Source organism: Gymnoscopelus microlampas (genome assembly GCF_963454915.1).
Source record: "Gymnoscopelus microlampas genome assembly, chromosome: 9".
Classification (NCBI taxonomy): Eukaryota; Metazoa; Chordata; class Actinopteri; order Myctophiformes; family Myctophidae; genus Gymnoscopelus; species Gymnoscopelus microlampas.
In genome coordinates this window covers 26,612,721-26,628,583 of record NC_139946.1, presented here as the reverse complement: position 1 = coordinate 26,628,583, position 15,863 = coordinate 26,612,721, and the positions used below count along the sequence as shown (strand labels likewise).

Here is a 15,863-nt window from a genome sequence, read left to right as displayed (position 1 = left end):
ATTTGACACTGTGTTATGTTAATTCTTCATTATTAATTACTTACGATGCATAAGTCGGTTCAGGTTGTATTAAATAAGTATTTTTAATCATTTTAACATTTATTTTTATTATTCTAAAATGGACTTTATTATTGCAAAATGGATTATTTTTTTTGTGGGAAAAAAAAAAAAAAGTGGGACAGGGCCTTACAGATCCGGCCCTGTCTTTATGTAAGGAGAGAGAGCGAGAGAGAGAGAGAGATAAGTACATTACCTGTGGATAGGCCGTGCCCATGCCAGACAGCACGGCAGACAGCACGTCTCTGCCCTTCTCTCCAGATCGCAGGGACACTGCCAGTTTTAATAAGTCCACCATCACACGCGTGTCGTCAGGCACCAGCAGGCTGGTGAACTCGTCCAGGTACTGGGGTTCTGGACCCACCACCTTATTCTGACTCTCAGAGTCCTGGTAATTTTATTAAATGTTCAAGGAGTGAGTTAGGTTTGATTGGTGTTGCCTGCATGAGCTATCAATAACAGGACAAATTGAAAGAAAGTCTATAATACATGATAGGATAACTGCAGCTATTCAATTAAATGCAGGCTATTAAAAATATGACTGACTTTGTGACATGGCTTAAAGTACAAACAGAGCTGTTTTCAACACAGGGCTGAGAACCAAAGACGGGTCGCCAAGCTCCATGTTATGTTCATAGACATTGAAGAAAGAAATATATATATAAAATATATATAAATGAATATGCGAGTACTCGCAAAATCAAAACAAACCTCTTTGGTCTTTGTCATGGTTTCGGCGATGATGCTAGCCGCTCCGGGGTCGTCGGTGACGGGGATGAAAGGTCGTGAAGAAGCCCCAGAGGCAGACGGAGTCACGGCCGATGACGGGGTGACAGCGTCATCAGAAGAGGGAGCCTGAACGCAAAAATGTTTACATGTTAATTAACATTAATGCTTATGTTTTTTTATTTAATTGCCTTTAACTTAACTTGAGCCTGATTTATACTTCATCGTATGACGGCATCATGCCTCTAAAATATTAGAACATTTATGGAACATTTTCAACTACAATGACATGCCCAAAATTGGTATTGTATGCCAGGTTTAAAGTGGTTAACACGAGTTTGCCACAGTGCCTCTCCTCACCTCTCCCTTCTTATCCTGCCAGGGGTTTGGGCTGACCCGTTCCTCCGTCTCTGGGGGGATGGGGGGGCCTTCGTCGTCGCTCAGGGTTGAGGAGGAGTCGGATGGGGGGATGGGTGATGTGGAGGGGCACACTTCCGGCACCATCATGCAGGCTGGCATCAGGGCACCGACCACGGCATCCCTGAGTATACCAAATATATACACATACTGTTAGAATCACTGCATCCCTGGGTATACCAAACATACAAGTACTGTTACAATCACTGCATCCCTGAGAATACAAAACATAATTTGTCACTGTCAGGCAGAAGTCTTTTATCTCCGTATTTGAGCTTCTGTCTCCCCCCCCCCCGCGCGCGCCGTTTTCTGCCCAACAGCGACAATATACATGTACTGTTACAATCCCGCCCTACTGTGAACATTTACCAGAACTCAGTGAGTTGAATGAGTGATGATTGAGTGCATTTCCATTCGTACCTGGCATACATGATCTGCAGCGCTGACAGAACGTGGGACAGGGCCTGCTGCTTGGCCAGGTTGCCGTCCAGGGAGAGAAGGATTTTGGCCAGCGAGGGCCTGTTGGGCTTCACGCTGCTCTGCCCGCTCATCTTGTTGCTCACTGCAGATGAATCACTGTCTGACTGGACGCCTGTAGAATACCACGCCCCAATGCACAATTCATTACAGTGTATTTCAAACACAGCCTTTTGAATTCAACTACGGCCGAGCAAGTTCAGCACACTGTTTCAAGTTATCACAAGCTCAAACTTTTGTTTGTGGGGGTAGGGGAGCAAATTTCATCTGTCTAATATAGGGGTGCAACAGCTAAGCCGCTTAATCGATGTCGACAAACTTAAGAAATAACGGAAATAGCAGATCTACAAGCTCACGTATCACAATCTGACATGCTATGAGCTTATACTATTTTTGCTATTTTAACATGCCAATGATGATGTATAGAATACAAGAAAATGACCAGCACACCATGTACACTTGCACAATATGGACAACTTTATTTAGGCAATAAATAAAGTTGTCCATATTGTGGCCTAAATAAAGTTGTCCATATTGTGCCTAAACAAAGTTGTCCATAATCCATATTGTGCAAGTGCAGACGGTGTGCGGGTCATTTTCTTGTATTCTATTAGTCTGATCCCTGCCTACAGGGATCAGACTTTTTATGATGGAGAATAAAATAGGGCTAAAAAAGTTAATCAGACTAATCAATTACACATTTGTTTTAAGTCGTTGATATATAAAAAAAATGTAATCATGCTTCAAGATTATTTGACGAAACGAAAAAGTAATCAATAGAATAAACGCTAAGAAAATATCAACAGTTGGAGCACTGGTCTAAAGGCTACCTTGTACAATATACTATGAAGTATAATAATTCCTCAGTACAAAGTCATTATTGTTTTAGGGTTAGTTAACGTTATGCTTTTTTTGGTAGGAGGTTGCATTAGAAGAAACATGGCTACCTAAGTAGGAGGCTCCCAGGGAGTCCCTGGCTGTCTGGAAGAGGACAGGCTCGTGAACCGACGGCGTGGTCACGTCCACAGTGGTCCAGGCCACGCTGTGGGAGGAGCCACAGGCCACACGGGTGATCTTCTGTCCCTCCAGACCCTGCACCAGCGTGGGCTTTCTGTTCACGGTCGTCGTGCCGTTCCCCTGCTGCCCGTGGTCGTTGTCGCCCCACGCATACACCTGCCAGACCAAGACGGAACACTTTAACCCATTGAGACCTGGAACTGTGTCATTTTTAGATTTGAGATAAAAAGCATTATTTTACACTTTGGGCTATTCAAAAATAGCAGATATACAAGCTCGTACGAGCTTGTAGATCTGCTATTTTTGAAAAATCGTGAAAATGTGTGCAAATCTTTGAATATATATATTTTTAAAGCGAACATTTTTAACTCAAATCTTTGCTTCTGGGGGGTCCCTGGAACAAAATATTTGGATGGGGGTCCGCGGCCAAATACATATAATTTTGGGGGTCCTTGACATGAAAATGTTTGAGAACCACTGATATAGAAACATACGTTTTTTCAGAATACTGTTGAGATTTAGGAGACATGTAGAATCGGCTTCAGGTCTCAATGGGTTAAGATATAAAAATACAATAGGAAAGAAAAATCCCTCCTAGGGCAGACAGAAAAAGTATTGCTCCGAGCCCAGTCTTGTAAAGTGGACAAATATTGAGTGACGGCCACGGATCATAAGAGGCGATTTGCTGGAGGTTTTTATATTAAGTCGTGAGTGAGGTTGTTAAACAAGGACATGGAGAACTGTGGGGCAAAGAAGGTCAGAGTTGCTCGGGGGAGTAGAGTGGAGAGTAAATATATCAAACACACCACGACGGCAGGACAAACTGGCACATCTGGAAGGGTGCCATGGCCGTAAACAGACTGCTGTGTAATGCAGTGGGTTCTCTAACTTTTTAATCGCAAGGACCCAGGGTTTGGTATGCATTAAGCCACGGACAACCGAAATGGAACCAAATGGACCTGTACACTTGGGCGTCCCCGGACCCCCAACGGTTTAATGTTCCGGTTGATGGAGATCAGTACAAACCTGTCCCGTTTCTGTGACGGCCAGACAGTGCAGCGCCCCCACGGCAACATGGACAATCTTTTTGCCCCGCAGCCCCTCCACCATCTGGGGCTTTCGCACGTGGACGTCAGTGCCGTGGCCCAGCCGGAAGTAGTCACCTTTACCCCTGGGTTGGGAAACACGCAACGGTTACCCATGAGTCATGAATAGTCATGAACAGATGACTCTGCAATAACAGTAAAGTGTGTTTGTTCCACAGCCGACCCATGCCAGATTGTTGGTTTCGATGCCAATCCTGAGTTTGGAGAGTCCTAGACCACCAATATTTTGACCAATATTATAACACATATAAGTGCAAAACCTTATAATCAATCAGAAAAATGTTTACTTAAATTTGATTAAAGTTTCTATTTGAATATTTAACTTCAATAATAATAAAAAAAAAAAAACATATAAGCAAAAAAACGAAATAAAAATAAACAAATAACTTTTTGATGGGCAAAAATCTGAACTAAACTGAACTTCTTAAAAACTTTTCAAAAGTTGCTAATCTACAAGCTCACAAGGCTTCGCAACATGACGTGAAGTGAGCTTGTAGATCTGCTTTTTGAAAACTTTCGAAATGTTTCACCAGTAATGACATGCCCAAAACAGGGACGCCAGGTTGAAAGGGGTGAAAACTCTGAAAATATCAGCTGCATAAATGCTGATAATAATGGCCAAACTGATATATCGGCCAAGCTCTAGTTTGTACCGTGTCAACGACATGACTTTTACAGAAATCTTCTCACCAGGTCCACACCATTCCGGATTTGGTGAGAGCAAGGGAGAACTGTGCCCCGCACTCGATCTGGCACACGGCCTGCCCGTTGAGCCGCTCGATGTTCTGGGGGATGTTGCAGCCCTCGCTGCCCCCGCGGCCCAGCTTCCCGAAGTCCCCATCCCCCCAGGAGAACACCAAACCTGGAAAAGGAAAGTTATAAGAAAAAATGACTGAAGCGCCTGCTCCTAAATAACATTTTGAACCGTGGGATATACATAATACTTCATTGACCGGGGTCCCCCTAGGCCACTATATTAGGTCTGCTAGTATTTCCCTTTACACCAGATTTCCTTGCCGAAAATAGCAGATCTACAAGCTCACAACGCTGTGTTGTGAGCTTGTAGATATGCTCGTCCCAGAATAGGGATGCTAAAGTGGTTAAGAGCAGTACCTTCATCGGTGAGGGCTAGTGTTTGAGCGTCCCGGCTCCCACAAGCCACCTGAATGACCCGGTGTCCCAGAAGCACCTTCACCTGCAACACAAAGACAGCAAGCATGAAGCGTTAGCAGCTAATGCGATGCTCTGCAATAACAAAATATTTAAACATGCAGTCGGCTTTACATTGTACAATGCAGAATATAAATCAAATGGAATAGACTCTAAGGCAGATGATCGCAGACCACAACACAACTAATGGAGTCTTCGTTGCTTGGTCGAGCCATTCGGTTTCTGCAGTATTTGGTAGATTAATTAACAGCTCCATCTATACCAGTGTTTCACGAACATAGGGTAGCAGCCCATTTTGGGTTGTGGTCCCGTTTTGGGTCGCAAGTAAATATCAGGTTTTCAGGAAAAACATTACAAATAATAATTGCAAATATGTTTCAGGAGTAAGTAGCAGATCACAATGCGTCACAAACTATTTTTGAAATAGGGCTTAGATTAATTCATAATGTATTTTTGTATGTTTGGCTCCCGGGGAGACAGCTAGTTTCTCTTTTGGGTCTCGAGCTGAAAAAGTCTGGAAACCCCTGATCTACAGTATAATGCAGATATACTAATACAAGAGTACCATGAGTAAATGCTGGACACGGACACACACACACACACACACACACACACACAGCCGATCTACAAACTCACAACGCGTTGTGTAGATCTGCTATTTTTGGTGAATTTATTTGAGTAGAGTGAAGAAAGAGCGTACCAAATGCACTCTTTACAGGTCCGTTTTATCAAGTATAGAGGGTTTAAGTGGTACTGAATTTGCAGCTCAACAAAAGCTAATTCATCCTAGTGTATGACGGAGGACACTTTCACGATACATTTTTATCTCTGCAATACGATTATTGTGAGTGTTTTTTTATCACTCTAAGCGATAATAACGATTATCGTCCCATCCCTACCAGTTTAGGCCTGAGCTGGGTGGTGTTGTCCCCGTGGCCCAGGCGGCCGTACTCGCCCAGACCCCAGCTGTACAGCTCCCCGCTGGAGGTGATGGCTGCACTGTGAGAGCTGCCACAGGCGATGTCCCGGATTCGCTTGGTCTTCAGTGCCTCGATCAGTCTGGGCTTGTCACAGTTCCTACAGTATGGGAACATGACCACAGACCTTTAGCGCTGATTGGTCCAACCACAGAAGCAGAACTGGACACAATGGGTGTGTGTGAAGTCAAATCAATGTTCCAGAATGGTAAAGGCAGAGTAATATACCACTTTTTGTTGCTACTTTTTAAATATAAATGTGTTATGAAGACTAGTGTCCCATTCTAGGGCAAATATTCAGCAAAAATAGCCAAACTACAAGCTCACAATACATCGCAAAGTTGTGAGCTTTCAAATCGGCTATTTTGCTGTAGAGTGTAAAAAAGGAGGGGACCTAGTATAGAGCTCTGGGGGACTACGGCCAATGAAATATACGTATAGGGTTTAAGTGGTAAACTGATGTTGGCTAAACTAAAAAGCTAGCTGCCTACATGGCCTTTTTACAACATGGCGCAAAAGGGGTTCCAGCCATGTACTGTAACACCAAATGTTTGTGTGTCATTGTCCGTCTGTCCACAGCTAATCTCACAAACCACTACACCCGGTCAGCGCCAGATTTATATAGAATATCTTTCACATTATGTGTCACATTATGTGAAGTTCTTTTATTGTGGGAATATTTTTCAAATTTTGTGAATTCATAACCTCAATATACACTGTCCCTCCAAATTTGGAGACTGATGTCATCAATATGACATCACCAACATGACATCAGAGATTCACAGGGAAGTCACGATGTTATTAGACCACGTCTTGTTTAGCAGCTAGTAGATCATTAAGTTCTAAAACTACCCAACATCCAACCTAGTGCGAAGGATTTGTCTGTTCCTTTCATGGTTACAACATACATTCTGCTGAAGTGTCCCAGTTTGCCATCGTCTCCCTCGCCCCAGGAGAAGACCCTGCCGTCCACGGTGAGGGCCATGGCATGGCGCCCTCCCGAGTGCACCGCCACTTTCTTCACCACGTAGTTACTGAGGGCCGTGATCTGCCGGGGGATGGGGATGGTCCCGCTGGACAAGCCCAGGCCCAGCCTGCCGTTGGTGGCCTCTCCGCATGCATAGACCTTCCCTTCCACCGTCACTGGAACAGCAAGGCGCCAGTTAAACAGAGATAAATCATGCCGAACACTTTCTTTTTCTATTTTTTAAGCCTTCATTTGACAGCGATGGTGGTGAGAAATGCAGAGAGAGAGTAGGGGAATGGCAATCAGCAAATGGTCCGTCAGGCTGGGAATCAAACCAGGGACTGGGTCAGGGTCGTTAGAGCTGGGTCGCCCAAATTAACCACTTTCAACATGGCATCCCTGTTTTTGGCATGCCATCGCTAATAAAGAAAACCTGCAAAAATAGCTGATATGCAAGCTCACCACGTGCGGCATCATGAGATGTGAGCTTATAGATCGGCTAATTTCTGAATTGGTTAAGTGGTTAAGGATGTTTAGAGGAAGCGTGACAATGTACCATAGTGAATATTGACCCTTGGCCCATAAGTATCGTGACAACACACATAACACACATCACACACACACACACACACACACACACACACACACACACACACACACACACACACACACACACAGTACATAAAGGCCACAAAAAGGGACATTTTCCAAGGAACTTGAGCCCACAGGCTCTGTCAAAGACAGCATGGTTAATACACTTGATATCGTGGGGGCCCCAAGAGTCTCCCCTGATGACAGATAAACTGTTGAGACCCACTCACCTGCAAAGAGGCTCTTGGAGCCTCCGGCCACTTGTACCACATTGAGTGCAGACAGGGTTTCAGAGAAGGAAGGCACCTTTATCTGTGAATGACACCCGAAACAGCCCCAAACAGATAAGTGGACAGAAGAGGAGTTTAGGAGAGATCATCATGCAGCCATGTCATAATGAAACAGGCTGTACCTTAGACCCTTTGAGGCCTCCCAGCTGGTCCTTGTCGTTCAGCCCCCACACAAACACTTTGGTCCTGATGGTGGCGGCTGACTCCAAACCTGATGACTTCTTCCTAGCAAGACTGGGATGGAGAAAGGAGACACGTGCTTAAAGCAATCCATACATTTGTTTGTGAATAAAATAATATAAATAAAAAATAAATAAATAACACGTTATTTTAAACAACCTGTTTGGTAGAGGATGTTAACGCAATAAAACTAACACAACTCAGTGGCTGTAGAAGTTGGTCTGCCTAAACCCAACCCGTGATGTGATGGTAAAAAAAATATATGATTAGAAGCTGTATGTGATGTAGTGGAGAGAACGAAGGAGTAATGACATTCAATGTCTATGTAATGACATTCATTCCCTTTTCCCCCTATTTTTTCCCTCTTTTGGTTTTTCCAATAATATATACTTACTTCCATTATGTGTTTTTCCATTCTATTTATTATTATCATACCCTTCTTATTCTTTTTGTATTACTCTTTTTTATTGTTATTATTATTTTCCCTGTACTTTAATTAGTTATTATATTAGGACGGTGATCGGTAGGGTGGGGGGGAGGCGGGTGGGCCGGGGGGAAAAATGGAAGTATAATCATGCACTAATTGTACAATAGCTTACATTGACACTTTTGTACTTTGTCCTTCCTAAATAAAAAATATATATAAAAAAAAAGAAGAAAAAAAAGAAGTTGGTCTGCCTGCTCTCCTATTGAGAAGTTTAGATCCTGTGGTCAGGTAGGAGACCACTACTGATTGACAGGTGGTACTGCCTGCAGGTCAAAGTTCAATTTCTCCCCTGAGCAAGCAGGCTTGCTCTTTTAGGTCAATCACAGAAATGTTGGCACTCGAATGGGAGACACAGATTTGAATACTGGGTAAGACATCGCAGTTATGGATTGCAGCTTTAAGGGCCTAAAACAGATCCTTAGATAATTATGATGTGGTGTGTCTGACAACAAACAGCAGCGAGAGAAGCACCTTAGTCATTCATTCTAACCAGTGATCAGTATAAATTAGCATTTAGGGACAATTTGTCATTATGCAGCATCCTGGCTCGGGTTTCGGTGGAAAAGTGAGAGATGGGCGTCCTAATCACTGGGATCACCACACGCAGATGTTGCATTGAATTAGCCCAGTGACACTTCCAGGAGGCCTGGCGACAAATTCCTGCTTCCGAGAATCACCTCGCGCCATATGAGCCCACGGCACAGGGCAGCTGGTCCGAAATGTCACTAACCCCCCGGAGGACAATTGTCGTGCTTGTCAAACTGCCACGGCACAGACCAAAGCAAGAACCAGCCACGAGCGCTGGCACAAAAATCCTGGATTGCTCCCCCCTGCTGGCTAACAGCAGAAGGAGGGGGACGAGCTTAACAAAGCTAATATATTCAATTCACACACACACACACACACACACACACACACACACACAGTCCCTCAAGGGAGACACACACAGGATGAGCAGGGTACACAGATGAGACATCTGGTACATATTTACTCGCGGGTCCAACTTTACCTCCCAGTGGCAGTTTTGTCATCGTCCTCTTCCTCGTTGTCAGAGGCCAGGAAAGGGACGGTAGCCAGGTCTTCGTCCTCCGCTCGGATGCGGCCCACGATACCGAGGCCGTGGATCTTGCAGTCTATGCCGGAGCTGCGGCACTGCTTGATGGCGATCTCCATGTATCTGTGATACTGGGAGGAGATAAACAACAGTCGAAAAAGTTCAGTGCAATGGATGCTTGTTATAGTGGGATCAAACCTATCAAACCTGACACCCCTATTTTGGCCATGTCATTATAGGCAAAATCTTTGAAAGCATTTTCAGGGAGAATAGCAGATCTACAAGGTCACAACGCATCTGAAATAGGGCTTAAAGCTGCAATCTGTAACTTTCGTGTCTGCATTATTTCCATTTGAGCTTCATGCAATACCTCTCGTTAACCAGTAGGTGTCTTACCCGACCACATGGTCTAAATGTCTCGATAGAAGAGCAGGAAGACCACCTCCAACCACTGCAGTTGTGTTAGTTATATTGTATTAACATACTTAACTATACAGAGTATTTAAAATTATGTTTTATTTCACCAAACAAAAGTTATGGATTGCAGCTTTAAGTGGTTAAGTACACTTCAGTCACCCTACCTCAGTGCAGTCGTTGAGAAGAGGGACAGTGGTGTCTGTGGGGTTAATGTTGATCGTCTTCAACTCAATCAAGTTGTTCAGAGAGCTGCCACCTACATAATAAGAAAAAAGGTAGCATTTCATGATATACAGAAGATAATAGCACAGCTTTTTTTGTTAGCAGACAAAGTCTGTGCCAGTTCTCTTTTAGATTCACTAAAATAGGGAAGTAAGAAGAGTGTAAAAAGTCTGGGGGATTATGACCGCAAAACCCCTCGATTCCTTACCCGACACAACCACCAGCGATGGCATGTAGCTGCTGTCCGCTGGATCCACAACCATCTTCAGTTTGTGGACCAGAACATCTGGGAAGAGCTCCAGACGAATCCAATGCTGCAGAGAAAACGGGACGACAGCACTCTTAACCACTTAAACCCTATATACTTAGTTGAATGGAGTCCCCCAGCGGTCTATACCCTCCTTTTTTCTCTCTGCATTAATTTATTGATGGTAATTTCTTACCGTAGATTAAACCCTGATGCTAAAAGCTACAGCTACAATCTACAATGTACAGTATAGACAGCATTAAGTTCCTTACACATCAGGGGCGTCTGTTCTGTGAGATAAATCCGAACGCAGCGATAATATGGAACATGGGAAACAAGGTTGATTTTTGACCGCGATTAAGGGCATCATCCCGATGAATGAAGCATCAACTATGAGAACAGTTTTGGTGCAATTTTTTTTATTTTGATTTTTGCATAGTTTATTCGTCACGCCATCTGTGTAATGACCTCAAGTAGTACAACATCGTTCTCCTAAGCCAGTGGTTCTCAAAGGGGACATGGGGTCCTTGAGGGGGTTCCAGGGGGTCCCCAGCTAAATATTTCATAGTTAGGAACCAAATGGACCACAGACCTGGAACTGAGAGTGTACACGCAAGGGTCCATTTGGTCTGTCCTAGGTGTCGGAATGTCCTACCTTTCCCTGGGAGCCGGAGGACTGCCAGCATTGGTCGCTGCAGTCGATGAGGCGCGAGGCCTGGTTGACGGAGGACGACACGTTGAGGCTCTTGACGGCACGTGACCATTCGTCGATCAGCATCCCGCGCTGGCTGCTGTGGTGTTTCTTCAACTGCTTTCCTGAGCGGCCGCAGAACGTCGGAGACTGGCCTGGTGGTGGAGAAATGACACCCGGTTTTACACCCGCAAGCGGACACAGGCAGCACTTAACCACTTTCAATCTGGCCACCCTATTTTGAGTGTCATTATAGCTGAAAATGTTGAAACATTTTCAAAGATAGCAAATATTATAGCAAATCTACAAGCTCACAAATAAACGCAATGCGACTCCCTTGAGACACTTAGCTATGCATCAAACGACCAAGTATATAGGCATCATCTTAACACATACAGCATTATCTTAACATATAATGTAGCTCCGGAGGAAACGCTTTTTTGCAGATTGTTTTTTTTTTGGTCCTATTTCGTACATTTTGGACTATCTCTTATCTTCTAATGCGGTTTACTGAATTCCTCGCGCAGTTTCAGTGTACATGTGACCCACCTGGCTCGTTTATTCTCCCGAAGGAATGCCGGGTGTTGTGTTTGCGCGTCTTGAAGCAGTTTTCGCAGAAGTCGAAGTCGTCGCAGTTCCTGCATTTGAACCGGGGGCCGTTGATGGGGAACATTTGGCAGCCGTCGCACCTGATGACAACAAGGTGACTGGATTTCAAAGACAGAACCTGGGGGTTAATGGTCGAACGATATGAATAAAGGGACTTTTATACCCACTCCTACCTGACTCCAGGGTGAACGCTTGGCACCAGCTCCATCTCAGACAGCAGCCCAGTCCAGTGGGACTGCTGGGGGAAGTCCACAATCACATCCTTCCCATTGGCACTGAAAGCTAAACCGAATCAAAACATCGTAGGAAATACTTAGTTTTAGTCGCAGGGACAGCTTGGAACAAAAATGTATCATTCAAAGCTGGAAATCTGAAAATTCCCCATTGGGTGAATGAATTAACATCTTATTCAGAAAAGATGTGGGTATTGTCGTTTTGTTTTGTGTCGTTGTTGATTCTTTGTATCTTTTATTTCCTTTTGTTTTAATCCATCTGCCATGTTTCTGTAAAACTAGAAATGGCAAGTTTGTCTAAATAAAAACATTACAAAATAAAATAAAATTAAATAAAGTTAAATTAAACCTACCAATTCAGATCTATCAGCAGCCTTGCACATTATAGCTTAATGTGCTACTGTGACTCTATAATGATAACGCAATCACGTACCATTTTTATACAAAAACAGGATAGCATACCCGGTTCTTAAACGCTGCAAAGCTACTGAGATGGGTTTACGGTACCTTTTACAACTCCCACGCTCCTGTGCGTCACAGAGCCCCACTTGTACTTTGGCGTCGTCACCGTGGGTTTCACCCTCACTTTGTCACCGATCTTGATGTGTGACGGCGAACTTTGTGGCGGGAATCCTGGAGGACCACATCGTAAATGCAATCACTTGTGATTCAAAAAGGCAAGCGCCCTTCAGAGGCATTTCATAAAAGAAAACGACCATTCAGGGACAATTCAGGGAAGACACGACAAACAAGGGCTCCCTTACACGACTTATGGGACCTATATCGTCAGGCAGAATATGTCCAAAAGTTTTTTGAACGTAATAAAAGAACCTGTGTTCCAGTAAATCCCATGCACTTATTATTTAGTCACAAGTTCTTGTTAATACTTTTCATTGGTTAAATATTTATAAAACAAAACATAAAAGGGATAAAATATGGTGATACAAGGTTTCTACCCGACAGCAACGATATTCAATAACTGTGATAATATGGGGGCTTACCAAGGAGCTCGGTGTGGATATAGCGGACCCAGTATGTGCCTCCCTTCTGCTGCCAGTCACACTGCACGTTCAGGTCGTGAAGGCCATCCCTGTCCAGCTTGATCACTTTGCCCGCGTCTCCCTCATACACCTCCTCATACGTCCGGCAGCACTTCACCATCATGCCCACCTGCACAGAGACCACCCAGCAGGCTATCAGTCACACTCGCATACTTTCTCACAGCGGACAGCATTCTCTGTGGGTGATGTTTGTCTTAAAATCTCTTGGGTTTTTTCTTTTCTTTCTTTATTTTTTTTCATTATCAAGAAATCTTATATTTGTCTCTAAAAAATGTATTCCACATTTATTTACACAAAACGCAAACACTGTAGGTTTCTCCTGAGAGGGTAGTAGGGCTGGTCAATATGTAAATATTATATAGACAATCGCGACATAAGACAAGATATTGTCTAGGGTTTCATAATATTCTGATATGGCATAAGATAGATGAAAGAGTACATTTAAAATAATTTCTGCAGAAGCGCTTTGCCTGATCGCTCCAATTTTACACCTTTTTGAAATTGTTTCTGACGCAGCTTCCTGATCCTTTTACAAAGCAGAGTTCACAAGGCGGTTGCTCTTACCTGAATGTTCTCTCTCACGTACACAGCGTAGTCGTCGTTGGACTGGAAGTCCGATCTCTTCTTGAACGTCTGGCTCTCTGTAACCACCGCTCCCGAGGGCTGAGGAGACAGCAAACATCCACACATCATCTTTTTTTACAACAACGACAACTGGACAGGTTGATAGGGCTGTCACAGTCATTACATTTTACTTTACAAATAATTACGATTAACGATTTAATTGTTTTTTTGTTTTACATTATTATTATTATGCAAAATAATTGCGATGATCTCAAATAATTGCAAACAGGCGATTATGAAATAATTGTGAGGGGCCTTCAGGCTGAGTGAGAGGTGACATGAATGATGGGTGGTTTATGTTTATGATAGAGGGGGGGTTAAGGTCTTACCGTGGGGAAGACTGGCTCCACCTCCTCCATCTCCTCCAGCACCTCTTCATCCGAGTACTCATCTGACACTGTTTCAGCATCGGACAGCTCAGTGACCTGGATGTCAGGATGGTCGAGCAGCCAACCCACCAGTGCCTCCACGCCTGCAAAGAATGCCCATAGGAACGGAATGAGAGTATAGTAGTGGTGGCAGGTCACACTGTAACGCTATTATGAACACCAGCACAGCTACACAACTGTGCCCACACATGTAGTGTCGCCGCACAGTACCTGGCGCACCAGAAGCGTTGCCCGTCGTCCCAGACAGAGACTTGAGGGCAAACTCGATGTTCTTCCTCTGGAAGCCCATCTCCATCAGCTGGAGGACGATGGGCAGAGGGGGGATGGGGGAGGTCTTCTGCTTCTTCTGCCGGGGCGGCCTGATGTGCTGCACAGTGACAGGGGTGGTGGCCTCGCTGGAGCTGCTCTCCTCAAACAGCGGAGATGAGGGGTGCGTGGACTCTACGGCTAGGTACTGGCACACCGCTAAGGCTGCGGCCTACGCGTACAGAAAGATGCGTTAATGGTTGGTGGTGGGAGAGTTACAGGATAGAGGAACTACCAGAAAAAATATGTAACTCAAGGCTCATGTTTCCTATACGTGAGGATGTTATAAGATCAACAGACTGTGGAAGACTATGCTAAAAGTGGAGAGATTCCATCTCTTTGGGTCCTTTCACATGGTAGAACCTGGCAATAAAGCTCCGCTCTGTGATTTGTTTTCCACATACATTCTTGAAGGGGTTGATCTCTACATGGAAATAAATGTTTTGGAACTGTCTGAATTATTTTACATCTTAATATACCACATCCATTTTTACACCCAGGTTTACAAATATTACCTTCAACATAAAGAAACATTTTACAGCCACAAAACAAAGCAAATACAATTAAAAATGCATATTTCCCTGTTAACACATCGGGTGCCAGCATTTTTTCATAACAACTTACCGTGGGTGCCAGCATTCTCCCCATTGACTGCGCTTTGCTGTTTAAAGCTTTAGACTTTGCGACGAGCAAATCCACGTAAAAAAAAAAGCATCCATTCATGTTGCGCGATGACCCTGGCTACATCCTGGATCGATAACATTTCACTCGCAAGTTACAACGGGGACGGATCGCGCACCGCGCAGGACCGGTTTTCCACACTGGAAACAGATTCGGAGATATAGGCGTTTTAAAGAAGGAAATAGACAGGAAGTGGATGGGAGCCATGTTTTTGTTTCCGGTGATCTATATGGCCCTTCCTTCTCAGGATCACAATGGGTACTCCCAGAGCTGCTCCAGCCCTGCCCGTGTGGAGAAAAACGAAAAAAACAAAAAGACTGAAAACACGGTTCAGACCGTGAACGGCACCAAAGCGCTACTCTGTGAAAACACGGTTCAGACCGTGTTCGGCACCCGATGTGTTAAGTGTCACTCCTTATTTCAGGAGCTCAAGTCTATCAACTAAAGACTGAAAACTTATTTTGGTGGCGGGGCCACTCCCTTGTCTACGCTTGAATTTGAACTTTACTCATATCCTATGAGTGTAACTAAGGAATACACACAGAATCTGAGTGGTTTGGACTGTCCCACAGACTCACCTCCAGCTCCTGCCTGTCGAAAATGGCCTTGATGGGGGAGGGCTGTGTGGCGGAAGTGAGCAGCTGTTGCAGTAGGATGAGTGGGGGCAGGGGTCCCTCTGGAGACAAGTCTCCCACATCGGGAGACGACACCACTGGGTCCTCTGTAGTAAAAGGACAGGACAGAGGGAACTACTACTTTAGCTTTTCTAATCTTTTACCCTCTCAGTTCGTTGCCTTTTGAGTCATCAACACAGCCGCCCACTTCCCGCTGCAAACCTCCAAGATGTGCAAAGTGAGCAGCCTGGTT

At 44.4% G+C, this 15,863-nt stretch overlaps 1 protein-coding gene across 20 annotated transcripts in view; it reads right to left on the bottom strand.

The window, feature by feature from the left end:
* Positions 1 to 15,863, bottom strand: part of herc2 (HECT and RLD domain containing E3 ubiquitin protein ligase 2) — a 75,840-nt gene that overhangs the window by 18,789 nt on the left and 41,188 nt on the right. For all 20 annotated transcript variants that reach the window (XM_084067875.1, XM_084067871.1, XM_084067862.1 and 17 more), the window contains 24 exons: positions 15,575 to 15,717; positions 14,220 to 14,487; positions 13,950 to 14,092; positions 13,561 to 13,659; positions 12,937 to 13,105; positions 12,443 to 12,568; positions 11,876 to 11,984; positions 11,643 to 11,782; positions 11,058 to 11,248; positions 10,364 to 10,469; positions 10,098 to 10,189; positions 9,472 to 9,647; positions 7,918 to 8,029; positions 7,736 to 7,817; positions 6,856 to 7,090; positions 5,870 to 6,047; positions 4,914 to 4,995; positions 4,491 to 4,662; positions 3,721 to 3,865; positions 2,625 to 2,850; positions 1,621 to 1,792; positions 1,144 to 1,324; positions 769 to 912; positions 254 to 445 (listed from right to left, as the gene is read on the bottom strand). In XM_084067875.1, coding sequence (XP_083924001.1) covers positions 254 to 445; positions 769 to 912; positions 1,144 to 1,324; positions 1,621 to 1,792; positions 2,625 to 2,850; positions 3,721 to 3,865; positions 4,491 to 4,662; positions 4,914 to 4,995; positions 5,870 to 6,047; positions 6,856 to 7,090; positions 7,736 to 7,817; positions 7,918 to 8,029; positions 9,472 to 9,647; positions 10,098 to 10,189; positions 10,364 to 10,469; positions 11,058 to 11,248; positions 11,643 to 11,782; positions 11,876 to 11,984; positions 12,443 to 12,568; positions 12,937 to 13,105; positions 13,561 to 13,659; positions 13,950 to 14,092; positions 14,220 to 14,487; positions 15,575 to 15,717 — 3,683 coding nt within the window. The remainder of the gene's footprint in view (positions 1 to 253; positions 446 to 768; positions 913 to 1,143; positions 1,325 to 1,620; positions 1,793 to 2,624; positions 2,851 to 3,720; positions 3,866 to 4,490; positions 4,663 to 4,913; positions 4,996 to 5,869; positions 6,048 to 6,855; positions 7,091 to 7,735; positions 7,818 to 7,917; positions 8,030 to 9,471; positions 9,648 to 10,097; positions 10,190 to 10,363; positions 10,470 to 11,057; positions 11,249 to 11,642; positions 11,783 to 11,875; positions 11,985 to 12,442; positions 12,569 to 12,936; positions 13,106 to 13,560; positions 13,660 to 13,949; positions 14,093 to 14,219; positions 14,488 to 15,574; positions 15,718 to 15,863) is intronic.